At 40.7% G+C, this 19,558-nt stretch overlaps 1 protein-coding gene across 1 annotated transcript in view; it reads left to right on the top strand.

Annotated features, from left to right (window-relative positions):
• Positions 1-11,440, top strand: part of KCNH8 (potassium voltage-gated channel subfamily H member 8) — a gene marked incomplete at both ends in the record, with an annotated part of 340,973 nt that extends 329,533 nt beyond the window's left edge. The window contains one exon of the mRNA XM_079705106.1: positions 10,742-11,440. Within this exon, the coding sequence (XP_079561232.1) occupies positions 10,742-11,440 (699 nt within the window). The remainder of the gene's footprint in view (positions 1-10,741) is intronic.
• Positions 11,441-19,558: the final 8,118 nt, after the last annotated feature.

Genomic DNA, 19,558 nt, shown 5'->3' with positions numbered 1-19,558 from the left:
GGAAACCAGAGTTTCTTGTATGAATGGCTGTTTCCAATTCTGGGGCATGAAATATACATGATGAGTCTGGAACATCTTTGTGTTCAGAGCACAGCAAGAAAGCTATCAAACCCTGTTAGTATGATGTTCAAAGAACTCAGGAACCAATATGAAGAGTCTCCCAGTGGCTAAAGATGGGATAATTTGAGTTTAAGTAAAGGTAAGAAATACAATGGATTATAACACATAAAATAGATAACAAATGCTCCAAGATGGCAGCACAGAAAGCACCTGAATTTCCCTCCTCCAATGGATGATGCACTGTATGTACAGCTATACACAGAATAATTCCCTCTGAGAGAAATACAGAAACTAGCTGGGTGACTCCTACCCAGCAGGTGAATGAAAAAATGCCCATAGGGAAACAGGTAGGGGCCGCTGAGACACACTTTTGTGTCATACATAAACCCCATCCCTGACATAGCATCAGGTGATCAGGAGGGAACCCCCAACTTGCAGCTTCTCCCTGAGACTGAAGGGTTTGGACCACGCATCTAGTGCCCCCAACTTGTAAGGTTCCTACCTGAGAGATGGGCCCCCCAAACACCTAGCTCTGTAAGCCAATGGGGCTTGTGTTCTGAAGTCCCACGGGACTATAGTAAACAAAGAAGCAGCTTTTAAAGAGCGCAGAAGCACCCCCATGACTATATACCGAGGCTCAGCAAAAACGTCCATCTCTCAGTTTCACCCTCAAAGGGATTGGACTGCATACTTTCCCAGCTGCTGCCTGGGTGTAGATTTCTAAGCCGCCTGCATCTAGGTGCTCACTGACGTCGTCTGCTTTGAGACACAGACAGGTCTCAAATTCAGGGAGCTGCTAAGAACAAAGACCCTAAACCCTCAATGTGCCACCAAAAATCTGTTAGAAGTAATAAGAGAATTCAGTAAAGTTGCAGGGTACAAAGTCAACATACCAAAATCCTTTGCATTTCTATGGACTAACAATGAACTATCAGAAAGAGAAATTAAGAAAACAACCCCACTTACAATAGTATAAATAGAATAGAATAGAATACCTAGGAATAAAGTTAACCAAGGAGCTACAAGACTTGTATACAGAAAACTACAAAACAGTGTTGAAAGAAAGGAGATCTAAACAAATGAAAAACTCCAACTCTAAACTTGCCAAAGGAATTGAAAAAGGTGGGTTAGACTAAATTTTAAGCTCTTACTGAAAGATCAGTATATGAAGAGTTACCCAAAGGGACTAGATCCATAAGAATAGGAACTATGTCCATAAGAATAGGAATTATTGATCTGACTCTGAGAGCTGGAACCGAGAGCACCACGAGTCCTGAATACGTTAAATCTTGACAAGCACTGTCCTATGCAATTTGTATTCTGAAAGGAGACAGACTTTTGTTGGGTGTTCATGATGGCGGTGAGGATACCTTAGCCAGAAAGCAGTTCAGATACTAATCAAACTTTGTCACAGGAAGCAGGAATGGAGACGAGGAAAGCAATCAAAGGGCTGATAAATAATGGATTAGCATAGTACAGCTAAAGTAATACAGTTGTGTCCAATGACCTGAGCTTGCAGAAATTCAGTGAAACCACTGGAGTAACTGCTATCAAGACCATAATTGGTCATTTTGTATTGGTCATGCTAGACTTGTATTCTTCTCTTATTGTAATTTGAGAGGCATCAGATGCACCTGCAAAGCAAAGCCCTTGGTACTATTCCTGTGTGACCTCAGATAAGCCACTTCACCCCCCAACATTCTAGTCTCTCCAGCTGTAGGCAAAGATTTATAACTTTCATCAGTAATGGGCCTGGGATCTTCATTTGTCTGAAATTTATGCAAGTGCAGAGTATGATTATTATTTTAGCTGACAAATAAAAAGACTGTCACTTGTTTTTGAATGCTTTGTGAAGCAAAAGACGCAAGGATGAAATTATGCCGATCATCCTTTTTGTTTTGCCTGCTGATGGAATTTGATTGAACTTGTCTGAATCTCATGATAAATATGCAACATAACAAAGGATTAAATGAAAGACCATTTAATACCTGAATCAGAGTTTGTAAAAATGTATATGTGTTCATGGCAGGGGGAGAGGATTGGTGTAATTAGTATCCCTGAATTTAGAAAAATTGTGTCTGGCAGGAAAATGTGTACATGTTTGGCAAAACTTGAGTGACAGGTCAAGAACTCCTCAAGCTAAGAAGATTATATCAACAGATGCATTCCCCATCTGCTCACTGAATGCACAGAAATGGAAAGCACATTTTTTCCTCTATCAACTGAAGTTTCGGTTATACTCAGAGGCCATGAATCATACCATACCAATAGCTAAGATTGAGAAATGTAAAATGGGAATAATAGAAGACGAAAGGAAGCTATTTTCTATGTGAAATGAAAGATATTGTCAAAAATGCATTCTGGGCTTCATTATGAAACTCACACTCCTGTTTGCAAAAGGCACAATCCAAAGACACACTAAAAAAGCAAATCTGTGCTTGTACCAAAATGCACATATAAAAGCTGGCCATGCAAGTGTTATTGGGGCCACAGGTCACCAACATCACAGATGGATTCTTTAAACCATATAATAACACAATGTTTTGAAAATCTCCTATTTTGAAGTGGTGGGGACTTCCATGAAACACCAAGATAATATGAAACATTCTTACCTGCTAGATGCATAGTGATACTTAATTCTGTGTCTTGCAGTGCTATTTAGGGGAGATTGAAGAAAGTTATTTAAGTTCAAATGAAAATAACAAACTCATAGTAAGAAATTAGCCATGAAATTTACCATTTATTAAATTACTCATGTATCAACAAACATTTATAGATGGCAGGATGTGTGTGAGGCCTTGAGCTACTATAAAAATGATAAAGACCACAGTACCTACACCCACCCCTGCCCCACATTGGTCCTTACTCAATTCTTACCAACACCAAGCTGCACATCGTTGCATTTTGGCTCACTCATCCTTTATAGAAAATTCTTAATCCATCTGACTGCAATTTCTCAAACCTTAGACTTAAGGATACAGGATACAGGATCTTCATCAAAATTTTTCAAAAGCTCTGGTTATTGCTGTTACTGTTTGCTACTGGAAAGATGCACACAAGGCAATGCTAAAACGTGGAGACTGTTTCTTCCAATATTAATTATGTAAAAGTGTTAACAGGAATAGTTTGCCTCTCCATGCTGAGGCTGAAGAGGAGTTACAGAGATAACTGGCTTTTATTTTCTTTGGGCTCAGTGTTTCCTGGGTTAGTATTCCCTACCACAAAGTTTCAACTAAGCTTAATGCCTGTGCTGCGTTATCAAATCCAGACACCTGAAATTCTGACATAATACCAATCTTGTGGGAAATAAACTTTAACATCCATCATATTATTTAATCGTCACAACAAAGCCCTTGTTGAAATATGACTCAGGAGGATGAGAAGTACTGTCACATGAATGAAACAAATTAAACATGAAAGGAGAAACCCAGGTACTCTGGAAATGTAGGTGACAGTGATTTATTTCTGCACTAAACAGAAGTTCAGAGGAAACCTGGATATGGCAGAAATAGAAAAATTGTGGCACTTTGTGATTCCCTTCTTAGCAGTATGGTAAGATCAGTGGTTGGATTATCATGGACAGTTGACAAGTCAGTTGTCACACACGTGTTTCTATTCATGATGGGAGATACTGCTCAAAAGAGTGAACACACTGTCTGGAAACCTTCTAAACAGCAAATGACTTGTCAGTTAAATGCATGGTGTTGGGAGAACAGAGAAGGGAATAGTCTTTAGATGCTCCAAAGTTTTGGCTAGAACACTGAATTACTTGGATACACAGATGGTGTTTTCATCACTTCTTCTTCCTAACAGCTGGGACTTCGGAAGGGCTAGAGAAATCTTGGATGTGAACAATTGCCTACACAGATGGTAATGGTGAACTGGTTTGGCTAACAGTTTTAAATTCCAGACCGATGGATTTCTATCTACTGAAAAATGAGAAGGGAGAGGGAAAAAAACGGGTAAAGAAAGTGTAACTTAATACACAAGTAAAAGAATACTGTGTATTAAGTTATGCTTTCTTTATCTTCTGTATTTGGAAGTAGAAACAATCAGAAGGCCACATCTAAAATAGCCATGAAGGGACTTCCCTGGTGGCGCAGTGTTTAAGAATCTGCCTGCCAGGGCTTCCCTGGTGGCGCAGTGGTTGAGAGTCCGCCTGCCGATGCAGGGGACACGGGTTCGTGCCCCGGTCCGGGAAGATCCCACGTGCCGCGGAGCGGCTGGGCCCGTGAGCCATGGCCGCTGAGCCTGCGCGTCCGGAGCCTGTGCTCCGCAACGGGAGAGGCCACAACAGTGAGAGGCCCGCGTACTGCAAAAAAAAAAAAAAAAAAAAAAAGAATCTGCCTGCCAATGCTGGAGACATGGGTTTGAGCCCTGGTCCAGGAAGACTCCACACGCCACGGAGCAACTAAGCCCGTGCACCACAACTACTGAGCCTGTGCTCTAGAGTGTGTGTGCCACAACTACTGAAGCCGGTGTGCCTAGAGCCTGAGCTCCACAACAAGAGAAGCCACCACAATGAGAAGCCTGTGCACTGCAACTAAGTAGGTCCTGCTCGCCTCAACTAGAGAAAGCCCACGCGCAGCAATGAAGTCCCAATGCAGCCAAAAATTAATTAATTAATTAATTAAAATAAATAAATAAAATAGCCATGAAGGGTGGCAACTAGGGATGCAAAAATCTTTGCCAAATTTCAGCTGATAAAACAACTCTGACTAACTTAATTGAATTTGTCACTTGGCACGCACCATGTACTAATGAGATATGGGAGTCAGTAAACAGGGGAAATTTCCCCAGGGAACCAAAACTACCCACAGAAATCAAGTTTATGCTGGGACAAGTTACAGAGCAGCAAGATAAATAGCAGAAGTCTTGGCCAAAAGAGACCTATATCTACAGTTATGAAGGAAACACATTAAAATAAAAGGGATTCTTAGTTGTGGAAATGCCACCTGCTCTTTAAAACTGGGAAACACCCAAGGATTTGATTCAGGAAATTTATATGCAAAACTTTAACCATCATAATACCTACTTTTAACATATTTACTTGGGGTGAAGAGCTCGAGTTACAGATTTCCCAACATAATTTTGTAGTAGGAATCTTTCCCCCATGATGGTTATGGTAAAATCATGAGATAGCATAAAATAAAAATTGAAAGCAATATGAGTACCAAACCCTTCAAAATGGCAGGAATTGCATTCATTTATACATTCAAGATTTACTGAGTGCATGTTGTGTTCTAGGCATTGCCCAGAGTCCAGGAGACACTGAGGTAAATAATAACTTCTACCCTCATGGAACTCAGAGCCTGGTTGGGACAGACAGTTCTATTGATGCTCAAACTGCTCTTTGAGTATCAATGAGCTGTCAGGAAAAAGTTCTTCAGAGGAAATGAGGGATTAGATGTTTGAAGGGAGAGAAACTTACCAGGCAGAAAGGGGCCGAGGAGAAGAGACCCCAGTCAGAGGTACAGCCTTCACAATGGCAGTGTGATGTGACCCCCACTGTATTCAGACTGATGGTATGAAAGGGGGAAAATGCAGGAAATGGACCATTAAAAAAACAAGTGGGAGTGCTATTCACAATAGCCAAGACATGGAAGCAACCCAAATGTCCATCGACAGATGAATGGTTAAAGAAGATGTGGTACATATATACAATGGAATACTACTCAGCCATAAAAAAGAATGAAATAATGCCATATGCACCAACATGGATGGACCTAGAGATGATCATACTAAGTGAAGTCAGACAGATAAAGATAAATATATGCTATCACTTAAATGCCGAATCTAAAAATATGATACAAATGAACTTATTTACAAAACAGAAATAGACCCACAGACATAGAAAACAAACTTATGATTACCGGGGGGGAAGGGAGGGGAGGGACACATTAGGAGTTTGGTATTAACATATATACACTACTATAAAACAGGTAACCAACAAGGACCTACTGTAGAGCACAGGGAGCTCTACTCAATGTTTTGTAATCACCGATAAGGGAAAAGAATCTGAAATATATATATATATAGATGTATAATTGAATCACTTTTGTACACCTGAAACTAACACTACATTGTAAATCATACTTCAATTTTAAAAAATTAAATTAATGATAAAAAAAAAACCAAGTGGGACTTGTGAAGGGCTTCGTAATACCTGCTCTGTTTTCTAGTATGAGTGACAGAAGACATTTAAAAAGTGTAAACAGTTGTTGAAGTAAATGGGAAAATATTGGTTCATTGGATCCAAATGATTTTTTGTTTTTATTGACCTATCTCTGCAGCATTCTGGGTTTATGTTGTATTTTGAAGACATCTCTTTAAGTGGACAGACAGTGCCTTGTTCATAGGTAGTTCCAACAACCTTTTTTAGCAAATGCCCATCTTCTTAACTGTGCTGTGAAAAAGCGTTGAATCCCACCCCCCGTAGAAAGTAGACTGCATTCTCTGCTTTCTACATTCGATTAAGAATAAAGCCTTTCGTGTTTTAGAATGAATTTGTCAGCAAGGCGAACAGGAAGCAGTAAACAAAAGTGCTGTGAAACTTTACTCTCTGTGGCAGTATGTTGTCACCTTCAGTGACACCAGTCTCTACCCTCAGGAGATGCCATCTCTCCTGTGGCAGCTGGCTTTGCCCTTACAAAGGGAGAGATCCCTTACCTAATAAGGATTAATTCCCTATGCAGCTTTAATAAGGGGCAGGGGTATGTCCCCAGTGCCACAGTGTCGGAAATCTTCCCTGATGTAAATTGAACATTACCCTCTAGAGCTAAAGAAAGCTCTATTTCCTTGGGTTCTTTACTCCGCTTAGTTCAAGCTAATATAGTAATTTTGTTTTCTGAAAATGTTAATGCTATTTACATTCCTGGAGCTAGGCAAGACTCTGGAGTCCCATTCAAAGTTCATGGCCTCAAAGTTATGGTAAATGCTCAGGAGAAGTTCAGTGCCAAGAACGTGGCCTTGGAAAGTATTTCAACCATAGGAAAATATCTGTTTCTTTTGAAAGCTAGAAAAAAATAGTTCATCAGTAATATGGCTATTAACATATTGCCCACTTCCAGATTTTCCCTTATTACAAACCCTTTTCTTTTTAAAAGCATATGTTGTCTTATTTATTTATTTAGTTAGTTAGTTAGTTAGTTAGTTAGTTATGGCTGCGTTGGCTGCAGCGAGCAGGGCCTACTCTTAGTTGCAGACTTCTCATTGCGGTGGCTTCTCTTGTGGAGCACGGGCTCTAGGCGCGCAGGCTCAGTAGTTGTGGCGCACAGGCTTAGTTGCTCCTTGGCCTGTGGGATCTTCTCGGACCAGGGCTCGAACCCGTGTCCCCATCATTGGCAGGCGGATTGTTAACCACCGGGCCACCAGGGACGTCACTGTACAAACTTTTTTGGTCTTGTTCCATTCATATAATTTGCTGTGAAGAAATTTTACTGTCTCCTATTTTTTTAGAGATACTATTTACTTATTTGATGTTGAATTACCATTTCAGACAACTTTTTTTTTAATTTTATTTTTAATTACAATGTATTAGTTTCAGGTGTACAGCAAAGTGATTCAGTTATACATACATATATATGTATATGTGTGTGTGTGTATATATATATATATATATATATATAGAGAGAGAGAGAGAGAGAGAGAGAGTCTTTTTCAGATTCTTTTCCTTTATAGGTTATTATAAGATATTGAGTATAGTTCCCTGTGCTCTACAGTAGGCCCTTGTTGTTTATTTTATATACAGTAGTGTGTATACGTTAATCTCAAGCTCCTAATTTATCCCTCCCACTCCCCATCCTTCCCCTTTGGTAACCATAAGTTTGTTTTCTATGTCTGTGAGTCTCTTTCTGTTTTGTGTATAAGTTGGACCTAGAGACTATCATACTAAGTGAAGTAAGTCAGACAAAGACAAGTATCATATGACATCGCTTATATGTGAAATCAAAAAGAAAAATTGAACCCATTTCAGACAACTTTTACACGAGGCTCCTTTTTGTATCATCCGTGCTCTTCACAAATTCTGACCACATTAGCAAAAATCTCTCAACTCTTAAGCAATGTCTTCTCTAATATACTGTAATAGAGCACCAAAAGTAGAAGGCTCGAATTCCAGACTAACAACTGTCATTCATGAAATGAAACCTTAAAATGTCATTTAACCTCTGGGCCTTAGTGTCCCAACTTTACAGGTGTGTCCCTGCTGATCTTAGTGTTGTTTGTAGATCCAATAGGGAAAACGGACCTAAAAGCCTGTTGTATTATAAATTTACTCATTTATTGGATAACATAATTGTTGCTGTGTCTAAAATGCAAAGTTGTGCTTCAAAGATTATGTTTTTATTCAATGCTAAGGCTGACTGAAAGCATTCTTACTGGGAGCTAAACCCTGGTGAATTTGATACAGGCATTAACTTAGACAACCTACAGGAAGAGGACGGTTAATATATCCTTCAAACATCTCATTTAGTATCAACTTTCTCTTCTGAAATTTTGATAGAAGGGCTAATCAACTCAAGATAGAACCCCTGGGTGCATGTCTGCTGTGCTGAGATCCAGAGATGATTTGTGTCACCCGTGTACTTTAGAATTGAGTTTTGGCAAGTTATGAAATTGACAACCTGCAGTGAAAATTTCAAAACACATAGACTCTTTCTCAGATTCACTGTTTCACGTCTTAAATGTGAGTCTCAGAGATATCTTTTTGTCGCCAAAAGTTTTAGATCTGCTGAAAAGCCTGGGCAAGTATTTGATAGGATCCCTCGAGTTCCATGCTAGCAGCAAGGCAGAAATAGTTTTGGCCTGGCAATTTCAAGGCAGGTGTTACCCATTGGTTGCCTGAACCATGGAAAAACCCCCCTCTGGTCTTAAAAATGCCTGATTTGAGTGACACTGTTTCCTGATGGGCCTGCCATGGAGAATTAGTTTCAGAATGCACTTATAGGAAGTGGACTGAATGAAGTTACTGGATGAATTAGGAATGTATACTTAAATATTGAAAAAAGTCTGCCCAAAACAGCAATCTTGGTTTTGGTTTCACTGAAACTGAACTGCCCTTTTGTCTTGTTTTGTTTTGGTTTTTTTCTGATGGTATTTAGCCAGTGGGTTCAGCTGCTTATATGGGAGATTGTGGTTCATGATAGTAAAATCAGGGCATGGGAAGTCCTTTATAAAATACAGTCTTATAGCAATGAAGGCAAAATATTACACTATGTGTTAGTGTTATGGATTTAACCAAAGACTAGAAAATATATGTGTGACCTGCTTTCTGAAATATAGGTTTTCCTCACTTTGAAGAATAGAAACCATCCAGAAAAGCTGGATATAAGTCTAGTTAAATTTTCTGGTGGTCTTCCATGGTTAAAAAAGTGATGTGGTTGTTAGGAAAATAAATCCTCCAGTGAATTATAGTATTGGTTTAAGTGTAAAGCAGATAATGAAGACTCTTCAGTGTTCTTGTGAGTTTGAGGGTCATGTCTCCCTTGAAAGTCTTATAAAAACTAAATGTCTCACCTAGAAAAGTGAATAAAGAACACACTGCACAGTTGGGGTTGTAATTCCGTGGGGCTCCAGTTCGCTGATGGACCCCAGTCCTCCAGGGTTCCCCACAGTGCTTATGTGGAGTGACCCACCTTGAAGATCTTTTCGTTTCTAACTCTCATTTTGCAGCTTTCCCTTTTCTATAGACAAATCCTAGTAAATCTGTTGTGAGTTCTTTCTTACCACCCTCCCTACTCCTGAAGGCCAGTATGTCTCTGAATAAGTGTTGATCTTGACCAGAAATGGCAGGAGTGAGAGCCGTCATTTACTGGGTGTCTACCCTGGGCAGGCAGTGTGCTGAATGCATTATATACAATAATACTCACATCTCCACATTGTTTTGAGGTGTCTTGGATGGTGGGTGCGCACCACGGAGCATCCTGCTGACTCAGAGGAAGGGAAGAAAAAGACACTGTCTGTATTTCAGAGATACAAGAGATGATGGACCCACACTTCTAATTTTGTCCAGGAACCCCCAAATCACTGATTAAGAATGTCAGACTGAGACAAATAGCATATGATATCACATATGTGAAATCTAAAAAAAATGATACAAATGAACCTATTTACAAAACAGAAATAGATTCACAGTCATAGGAAACAAATTTGTGGTTATCAAAGGGGCAACAGGGGAGATAAATTAGGAGTTTGGGACTGACATATACACACTACTGTATATAAAATAGGTAATCAACAAGGACCTACTGTATAGCACAGGGAACTCTATTCAATATTTTGTAATAACCTATAAGGGAAAAGAATCTGAAAAGGAGTATATATATATATATATATATATATATATATATATATATATATATATATATATATATATATCTGAATCACTGCTGTCCACCTGAAGCATTATAAATCAACAATACTTCAATTAAAAAATGTATGTAAAAATTTTTTTAAAAAGAAGGCCAGACTACGTGTGTCTCTCTAGGTTCCTGCAGAATGAGAGGATGGCTTTAGATCAGGTGCTCAGCCTCCCCATTCACCCTTTGGGCTTGGTTGGAGTTGGAGGTGAAGCTGCCTTCCAGACCTTCTTACTGAGAAATCTCACTTCCCTTCCTCACTGCTCTGAAATCACTGCTGTGCTCCTCTGACTGCTGCCTTTTGCTTTGCTTTGTCCACACAGGTAACGACACTGACTCAGGAGGTGTCCCAGTTAGGTAAAGACATGAGGACTGTGATGCAACTTCTAGAACACGCCGTGTCCCCCCAGCAGCCCGTTCGGTTTTGCTCTCTGCACACCACCTCTGTGTGCCCCTCCAGCTTACAGACCAGGATGACCTGGAGCACGCACCAACCCTGTCTACACTTTCAAGCAGGCGGAGCGGCTTATACCCAAGCCCAGCTTTGTCATGGGAATGTCACCCCTGACATATGGAGTGTGGACCCCTCCTCTGTGGGGAGCAGCCCCCAGCGAACTGGCATTTATGAGCAAAATCCTGCAGGCGGTGAACTGTATCATTCTCCAAACCTTGATTATTCACCTGCCCACTACCAGGTCGTCCAAGAAGGTCATTTGCAGTTTTTAAGGTGCATCTCTCCACAGTCAGACGCTACGCTGATGCCTCTGCAGTCCATCTCGGCCACTCTCTCGTCCTCTGTCTGCTCCTCCTCAGAAACATCTTTGCACCTGGTTCTCCCAAGCAGATCAGAGGAGGGCAGCTTGGGCCAAGGAGCCATGAGTTCCTTCAGTCTGGAAAACCTGCCAGGATCTTGGGACCGGGAAGGAAGGACATCCGTCTCTACTGAGCCCTCGGAGAACTTTCCACTGGAAGTTGTTGCAAGCCCCACAGAAGTGAAAGATACTAAAGCCATAAACGTATGACATTAGGGCACGTGAGGCAGCCACCAGTTTCAGCTCCATCACTGCATGACAGCCCTGGTTTGCCTTTCTTGCCTCTGGCAGCATGAAGACTGGGCAAGGCTGGGAGACCTGTGGAAGAGAGGATCCGGGGAAAGGCAGAACCACCTCCAGACTGTAGCAGACACTTCCTGGATCCTAGAAACAAAACAGGAACATTTTCCTGTACAGGCATTAACTTCCTGGTCTGTTTGACAGACTTTGGTAAAAGTCCAAAGACCCTGAGGGTCTGAGCAGCTAGAAGTCCCAGACAAAGAATGTGTGGATTCATTTTGTCCTAGGTGGCTTTTGTGAAGTGCAGCAAAGTTTTATCCTGAGTGCCTGTGTGTCACTCCTGAACAGTATCCATAGGACTGTGGGACCTGGGAGTGCACAGCTCTTGCTGATCTATTTTTCAAATGCAGAAGGCAAAGGGACACTTATCACTGCATGTCATCTCCTAGACAATCAGTCACACAGAGCTGGTGGCCAGTGGTCAGCTATTGCACGTTATTTGCCATGTAAATGAATGTCTTTATTTATCACAAAAAAAGACACTATTTTTATATCCTTGGTATGAAATATGTATTTAAACTATTTAAACTATTTATAAAGAAATGAATGTTTTCATTTTGGTAAAAAAAAAAAAAGCTTGCCGTTTTAACAAGAAATGCACTACTGTTATGTATAGTAGATCAAAAATTATTATTCAGAGGATGTAGTTTCGAAAGGAAGCCCCTCCCCCTTTATCTGCATGCAGTTTGCAACAAATGTATCCTCACGCTTCTGGATTACAAAAGAAAAGTGAGGTCGTATTTCATTAATGAAGTAAAAACCTGGACTGAGTGTCTGGCATGGTAGGGGGAGGCGGGGAGTCCACCTGGTCTCTGGGGACTCAGGTAACAACCTGAACTGAGGCTGCCCTCACTGTGCCTGTGTAAATGTCTCTCCTCCAGCCATCTTACTTCGTGGTTCTGGAACCCAAAACTGGTCTGGGGAATATGAGATCGCAACTACATTGAGTTATTTTGGCCTCAAAACGAGGAAGGAAACCTTGGGTGTATCCTTCCTCTGTGCTGTTCTTTCAGGAGCGCTTGCGTAGACCGGTTAAAATTCCAAAATGAAGCTGAGACTTCAGAGTTCCGATTTGTGAGAGGGATGCCAGCTTGCTTTGGATCAGCACTTTAATTATTTTTCTTTAAAACGCTCAACATTGCTGTAAGTCATGCAGAGCAGGTGTTTTCATTCTCATTTTGCAGAGGAAAAATAAATAAAGTCCCAGCAATTACACAGCTAGGGAGCTAGAGACAGTCTAGAACCTATAGTGCTTTCTACATCTCAACCAATACCCAAATTCAGATGCTGGCGTGGTAATGATGTAAACGCCTTCACTTCAGGTTTATTTTATGTTTAAGAACATTTCAGGGCTCATCATCCCAGATGTTCTTATAAACCATATTGAATTCACATTCTGGAGTCACCCTGTTCTTATTTCCCACCACAAAGCATAAACAATTTGAAAATTGTATTATTAAAAACATGTACACAAAGCAAGACTTCTGGTGTGTGACTCTTATATCCTAAAATTGGCTACAGTAGCAGAAAGAAAATAAACCTTCTCTAAGAAAAATGGCAACAGTACATGTGTCTGAGGCAGATCACTTAAGACTCGTGTCTTCTCTTCCCCCAGGTCCAAAATTCAATCTCTCCCTACCTAAGTGAAAGGGAAAATTGAGGCAAAGGCAACCTGCTGGATTTAATGTATTTATTTGTAGTCACCCTTTTTGCTTATCCTGACCTAAGTCATCATTTTAAGTACCATTCAAATAGAACTAAGTGGTGTTGGTTCATGATTATCTTTCTGGCAAACTAGCACTACCATTACTGATGCTAATAATGATGACTGACATTCTGGTGTTTGAGTACTGACTATGTACCAACACGTGTTTAGGAATTAACGCATGTTATGTTTCCTTACATAGTAGTCAAACAATGCTAAAAGTTACTTATTATTTTATCCCCATTTTGTAAATGAATAATTGGGACACAGATTCTTTAATTTGCCCAAATCCCACTGTTTTCAGTAATAGCCCCAATACCCCCGTGACCACTCTGGGTACCCCTCCCTTCATGTCCAAATCCATTCCTGCTGCCTTTTGAAACTGTACTAGTAATTAATTTCCTTTGAAATCCATGAATAAAATAAAATAAAATATTTTTTTAAAGCATACATAAGGGATAAAGTAGTCAAGCTCCAAGGATTTGGGAAAGTCGTGGTGAAATGCCTGGGAACATGCCCATATTTTTCCAGCTGGTTACCTTCTTTGTACCTACTCCTAAGAGCTGATTTTAGTGGTTTTAAGAACCAGCTGCCCACCGTGGGCAGGTCGGCAACTGGACAGGAATGAGCAAGCACATGGGAGAACTGGGGATTCCCATTGATTCTTCCAAAATGGCATCTGCCTCATGTGAATCAGCCTCACCTTATTCCTTATTAACCTTTCCCCTCATCAACCATTATGCTGACAAACAGGACTCTCCCATATCCAGAGCAGCTCAGAATGACATGTTCTGGATTTTTCTTTGTCCGTTTATGTGTGTTGTGATATTATTCTAGGAAATGAGAATTCCAAGTTCTAGGTGTTTGATTTTCTAAACACTGTTGCTATACAAATAGCAGAGGTCCTTGCAGTCTGCTCAGAGATACATTTTTGTATCCCTACATTTTCCTCACCTCCCCACTCTCCCCTAAAGAAGTAAAACAGAGATCTAGAGGGAAGAGAAACACTTAAGTTCTTTGTCAAGTATATTTTCTTAAAAATAATATTGGGGACTAAATTTTTCTGTGTAGTTCTATTTAAGAGAGCCAAATAGACAGATTACATAAGACTTTATATTGATACAATGTAAGAAGAAATTTCTGGCAATTATAGCTACTTACAGATGGAGTTTATTGCCTTAAGAGGTGGTAAAATCAGTAACAAATTGTCCTCTCAGAGGTTGCTTAACTACTTGACAGGAATATTGTTTTCCAGAAGGGCTCTATATTCAGTGTGAAATTAGCAGAATCCCTGTATCAGAATCACATAGGATAATTGTTTAAAATGCAGAAAGTCTAACTTAACCCAGTCCCTTTGAATGTGGCCTGGGAATCTACCATTTAGTAAACTCCCTGGGTGACTTACATGCATTAAAGTTTGAGAAATATTGGTCTAGAGTCTATAGTAATAAAAGATTGAGTCCTAGCTAATTTATACCTAAGTGGGCTAGCACCTAAATTTTATTAAAGACAGTCCCAGGTCTATAATTGCATAACAGAGACGTCAGGTTAACCCTGCATCAGTAGTTCTAAAATTTTAGTTTAAATAACATATTTCCAGGGGCTTTTATTAAAATAGAGATTTCAAGGCCTTGATGCCTAAGGTATGGGCTGGGTCCCAAGTGATTCTGATACAGATGTTCCAGGGAACAAACTCTAGAAACATGGCCCTAAGCAGTGTAATCATCTCAATAATGAAAAATTAGACCAACTAGACCCAAACCAATTACAGCTGATGATTGCATGCAATACTATTTCCATATAGCTCCTAACACATCGGTGATTTTTTCATGAAAGTAATTGATCATTTTCTCCAAGAGAGCTCTGAACATTCACTCACTGTTTCAGCTCTAATGATTGAGTGCCTACTATGTGTCATGCACCAGTACCTCCTGATTTGTTGTGGGTGTCTGAGTTTCATTTGGATTTTCTAGAAGGAAAAAAAGTGAAAATGGCATTTGAAGTCTCATAAATGGGTCAGTTCTGCTGGATAGGGAGACGCATATTTGGATGTGAAGCAAGCCAACTATTTGGTTGGAGAATGACCATTGCTATGGATGCCCCCAGTGTGGAATGGAACTGCTCCTGTCAAGATTATGATTTTATCCAGAACAGTGAAACTAGCTTGTTCCAAATAGTTCCTGCTGAGTCTGCTTCTTCTCGTGAACTGTGTAGTTCCTTTCCTAAGGGCATCCTTATCAGGCATTGCCTTTATAATTTATAATTCTCCAAGTGTCATCTTCCTCAGATCATCGCCATCACTGACAGTAGAGCCTCAGCACATGCACAGGCTCAATTAAAGGCTGTTCCAAAGACTTCCTTTGCCCACTGCTTTCATCTTATCCAATGACAAATGCTACAAGTAAACAGGATGCTGAGAAAGGAACAAGCATTTTGGCGGAACACAAATGAGGGTTTGCATCCAGCCATTGTTTCCCTTGCTCTGGGACCTCGGACAAGTTCTTTAACACTTCTGAGACTCACTTTCTCCATTTGAAAATCGAGAATTAAACTACATCTAACCTGCAGAGACTTTGTAAAGATTTAATGAAGTAATTTATGTGAAAGCACACTGCCTGATATCTGATGAATGCTAAACAAATGTCAGTTCTCTCCCCTGGTTCTCTTCTACCTGCCTCCCTGTGCCCCCCACCCCAGTCTCCCCGTCTCCTTCCCCGACTAATTCCTCCACCCTTCCTTCCCCAGACCTCGCCCCCAGCCTTCTCCCTGGCTCTCCTTTTTCCTCCGTTCTCCCCTCCCTCCCCCTTTCCCTCTGTCCCTCCCGCTCCCTCCTTTCCCCTCCCCTACATGTCCCAGGCTAAATTCTGGAAACTGAGACCCCTTGGACATTCTCTCTGCATAGGTCAAAATCTAGCTTTTGTACTATGTCCCCGACAATCGACTTCTTCACAGTGTTCACAATTATGTCAACATTTACCTTAAAAAAAAAATCACTGAGGAGGCACCAGGGGGAAAAAATTGCTCTCTGCTCCTGCTATCTTAGCCCCAACCCGTGTGGCTTCTCATTTCTTTAACTGAATTTTAGTAATTAAAGCCTTTAAAAAATTTTTATTAGAATATAGCTGATTTAAAATGCCGTGTTAGTTTCCACTATACAGCCAAGTGTATCAGTTATGCATATACATATAGCCACCCTTTTTTTAGATTCTTTTCCCATATAGGTCATTACAGAGTATTGAAAAAAGTTCCCTGTGCTAAAGCCTTTTTAAAAACTCTTCACAATTACAGAAAGATCCAAGACATGTATTCACGAATGTGAATAGTTTACTTAAACATATACATTTTTTGCCCATCAATTTCTTTATGGAATTTTGTGGTTGCTTCATAAATCACACACACACACACACGTGAGCCAGGTCCACCACCCTGGGCCACAGAGGACCTGGGCTCTGTCAGCCACAAGCCTCAGAACTTTCTGGCAAGTGGTCTTGCTCTCTTGCCCAGAGCTCCTCGGCTGGAAGCAGAGAGGGTGAAATGTCGGCCACTTCATACGGACGCCTTCAAAGACTCCCCTTGGTTTCCCATGGAGATAGTAGGTCCCACCAGAGGAAATAAGCTAAATGTCATTGCCTGCAGTGTGTGTCCTGGGAGAGGCCATTCCTTGGGGTGTGTCATTCAACAGAGCCCTGAATAAAGAGCTCACAAAAGACCCGAGGACAGCCCAGTGAGGCAGAGACCAGCATGTCTGCACCTGCAGTTCCAGGGAATTAAATAGCTGTACATTCTACAAAAAAAGAGCTGGGTGGTCAAAACACATACTGTGGGCAAAACCAGGCTTTCTCAGACTCCTTCTGTCTCAGGTTTTTTTCCCCTATGGAGATAAGAAGCTGGGAATGACATGAAGTGAATACTGAATCTAAGGCTCTGATTTTGAGGGTTTTTTTTTTTTTTTTACAGTTGACTTGATAAAAATGGCACATACATGTGATATATTTGAGTAAAACAGAAAATAAAAAGGGAGGAAGTGAGACTTAAAAGTGTGTCTGTCTGTGTTTTTCATTTTTGTAAGAAGTCAGTATAATCCCTTGAGGGGACCATCCTCGTTTAAGAATTCCCTCTGGGTTAGAGAGTACACTATGCCTTTGGTACTCTTGCTTTCAGTGGTGAGTTTTCTACCAGGGCTGAAGCCCCTGAACCCCAGTGGGCAGTTTCTCCTTCACGATGGTTCACTTGTCCTGCGAGAGAATTATTTCTGAACTGCTTGTCAGGGTCGTGTTAACCACTGCTGAGGAAGGGGCTCAAACTCAGTCCCATCTCTCAGGGAACACCGAACCCTCTGAGGGGCTGCAGCTCTGTGGCCCCCACTCTGAGCGTCTTTGGGGTCCCTTGCTGTGACCGGCAGCGATGTCCAGGAGCCCTCAGCTGAAATGTAGATTTCTGAAAGTCTCCATAGTAACCCATTGTCCACAGTGAGTCCTGATTGTTCCTCCTGTTCTAATCAGGCAACGTGTAGAAAAGAAATCAAATTGCCATCTCTGGTTTCTAGTACCAAAAAGATATTTGAGCCCTAGACCTGGATCTCTTAGTATATCTCTGGTTAACTTACCCAAAAACCACATCCACAAGAAAAGGGAACCCTCCTGCACTGTTGGTGGGAATGTAAATTGATACAGCCACTATGGAGAACAGTATGGAAGTTCCTTAAAAAACTAAAAATAGAACTACCATACGACCCAGTAATCCCACTACTGGGCATATACCCTGAGAAAACCATAATTCAAAAAGAGTCATGTACCACAATATTCATTGCAGCTCTATTTACAATAGCCAGGACATGGGAGCAACCTAAGTGTCCATCGACAGATGAATGGATAAAGAAGATGTGGCACATATATACAATGGAATATTACTCAGCCATAAAAAGAAACAAAATTGTGTTATTTGTAGTGAGGTGGGTAGACTTAGAGTCTGTCATACAGAGTGAAGTAAGTCAGAAAGAGAAAAACAAATACCATATGCTAATGCATATGTATGGAATCTTAAAAAAAAAATGGTTCTGAAGAACCTAGGAGCATGATCGGAATAGAGACGCAGACATAGAGAATGGACTTGAGGACATGGGGAGGGGGAAGGGTAAGCTGGGACGAAGTGAAAGAGTAGCACTGACATATATACACTACCAAATGTAAAATAGATAGCTAGTGGGAAGCAGCCACATAGCACAGGGAGATCAGCTCGGTGCTTTGTGACCACGTAGAGGGGTGGAACAGGGAGGGTGGGAGGGAGGTGCAAGAAGGAGGGAATATGGGGATATACATATATGTATAGCTGATTCACTTTGTTATACAGCAGAAACTAACACACCATTGTAAAAGCAATTATACTTCAATAAACATGTTTAAGAAAAAAAATCACATCCACAGAACAAAGATAAAAGGGGTAGCATTTCTGACTCTTGGTTCTCAAAGTGTGGTCCATGGAGCAGCTGCAGCAGCTTCATCTGGGAGCTGAATAAAAATGCAAATTTTGGACCCCATCCCAGAACTACTGAATCAGTGTCTGCATTCTAACAAGATCCTTGGGTGTACAGTTATAATTTTTTTGAAAACACTGGGATTAACTTTGGTTCTTGATTCTGGCTACCTGTGAGAATCACCTGTACAGCTTTTAAAAACCAGATTCCTGGTCCTGACCTCAAAGATTTTAATTTAGTTTGCCTGAGTTTGTCTGAGTGGGACCCAAGTATTGGTAATAGTTAAAACTCCTCAGGTGACTGCAGTATGCACCCAGTGTTGAAAACACACTGCTCTGGAGCAGCGGTTCTCAAAATACGGTCCCCTGACCAGAAGTATCAGCATCAACAGGATCTAGTTAGAAATGCAAATTCTCAGTCCCCACCTCAGATGTACAGAGTCAGAAATCCAGGGAATGGACCCCAGTGATCAGTGATGGTTCTGATGCCACTAAAGTCTGAGACTACTGCTCTAGTCTGGACAACAAAGGAACCATCACAGGATGAAGTAGGTCTTAAGTAGGTGGGAGTTTGACTGTAATAATATATTATTATATGTTAGATGTTTAATAAGATGTGTATCAATATCAACCTTCTTCTAGGAGACTCATCATTTTATATCTATTTCAGATATTCCTCTATCTTTTAGAACAATACTGATAGACATAGAAAACAAACATGTTTACCAAAGTGGGAAGGGGGAGAGGGATAAGTTAGGAGTTTGGGGATTAAAATATACACACTACTATGTATAAAATAAATAACCAACAAGGACCTACTGTATAGCACAGGGAACTATATTCAATATCTT

The sequence above is a fragment of the Hyperoodon ampullatus genome, assembly GCF_949752795.1.
Source record: "Hyperoodon ampullatus genome assembly, chromosome: 5".
NCBI classification, from domain to species: Eukaryota; Metazoa; Chordata; class Mammalia; order Artiodactyla; family Ziphiidae; genus Hyperoodon; species Hyperoodon ampullatus.
This window is presented reverse-complemented; position numbering and strand designations above follow the sequence as displayed.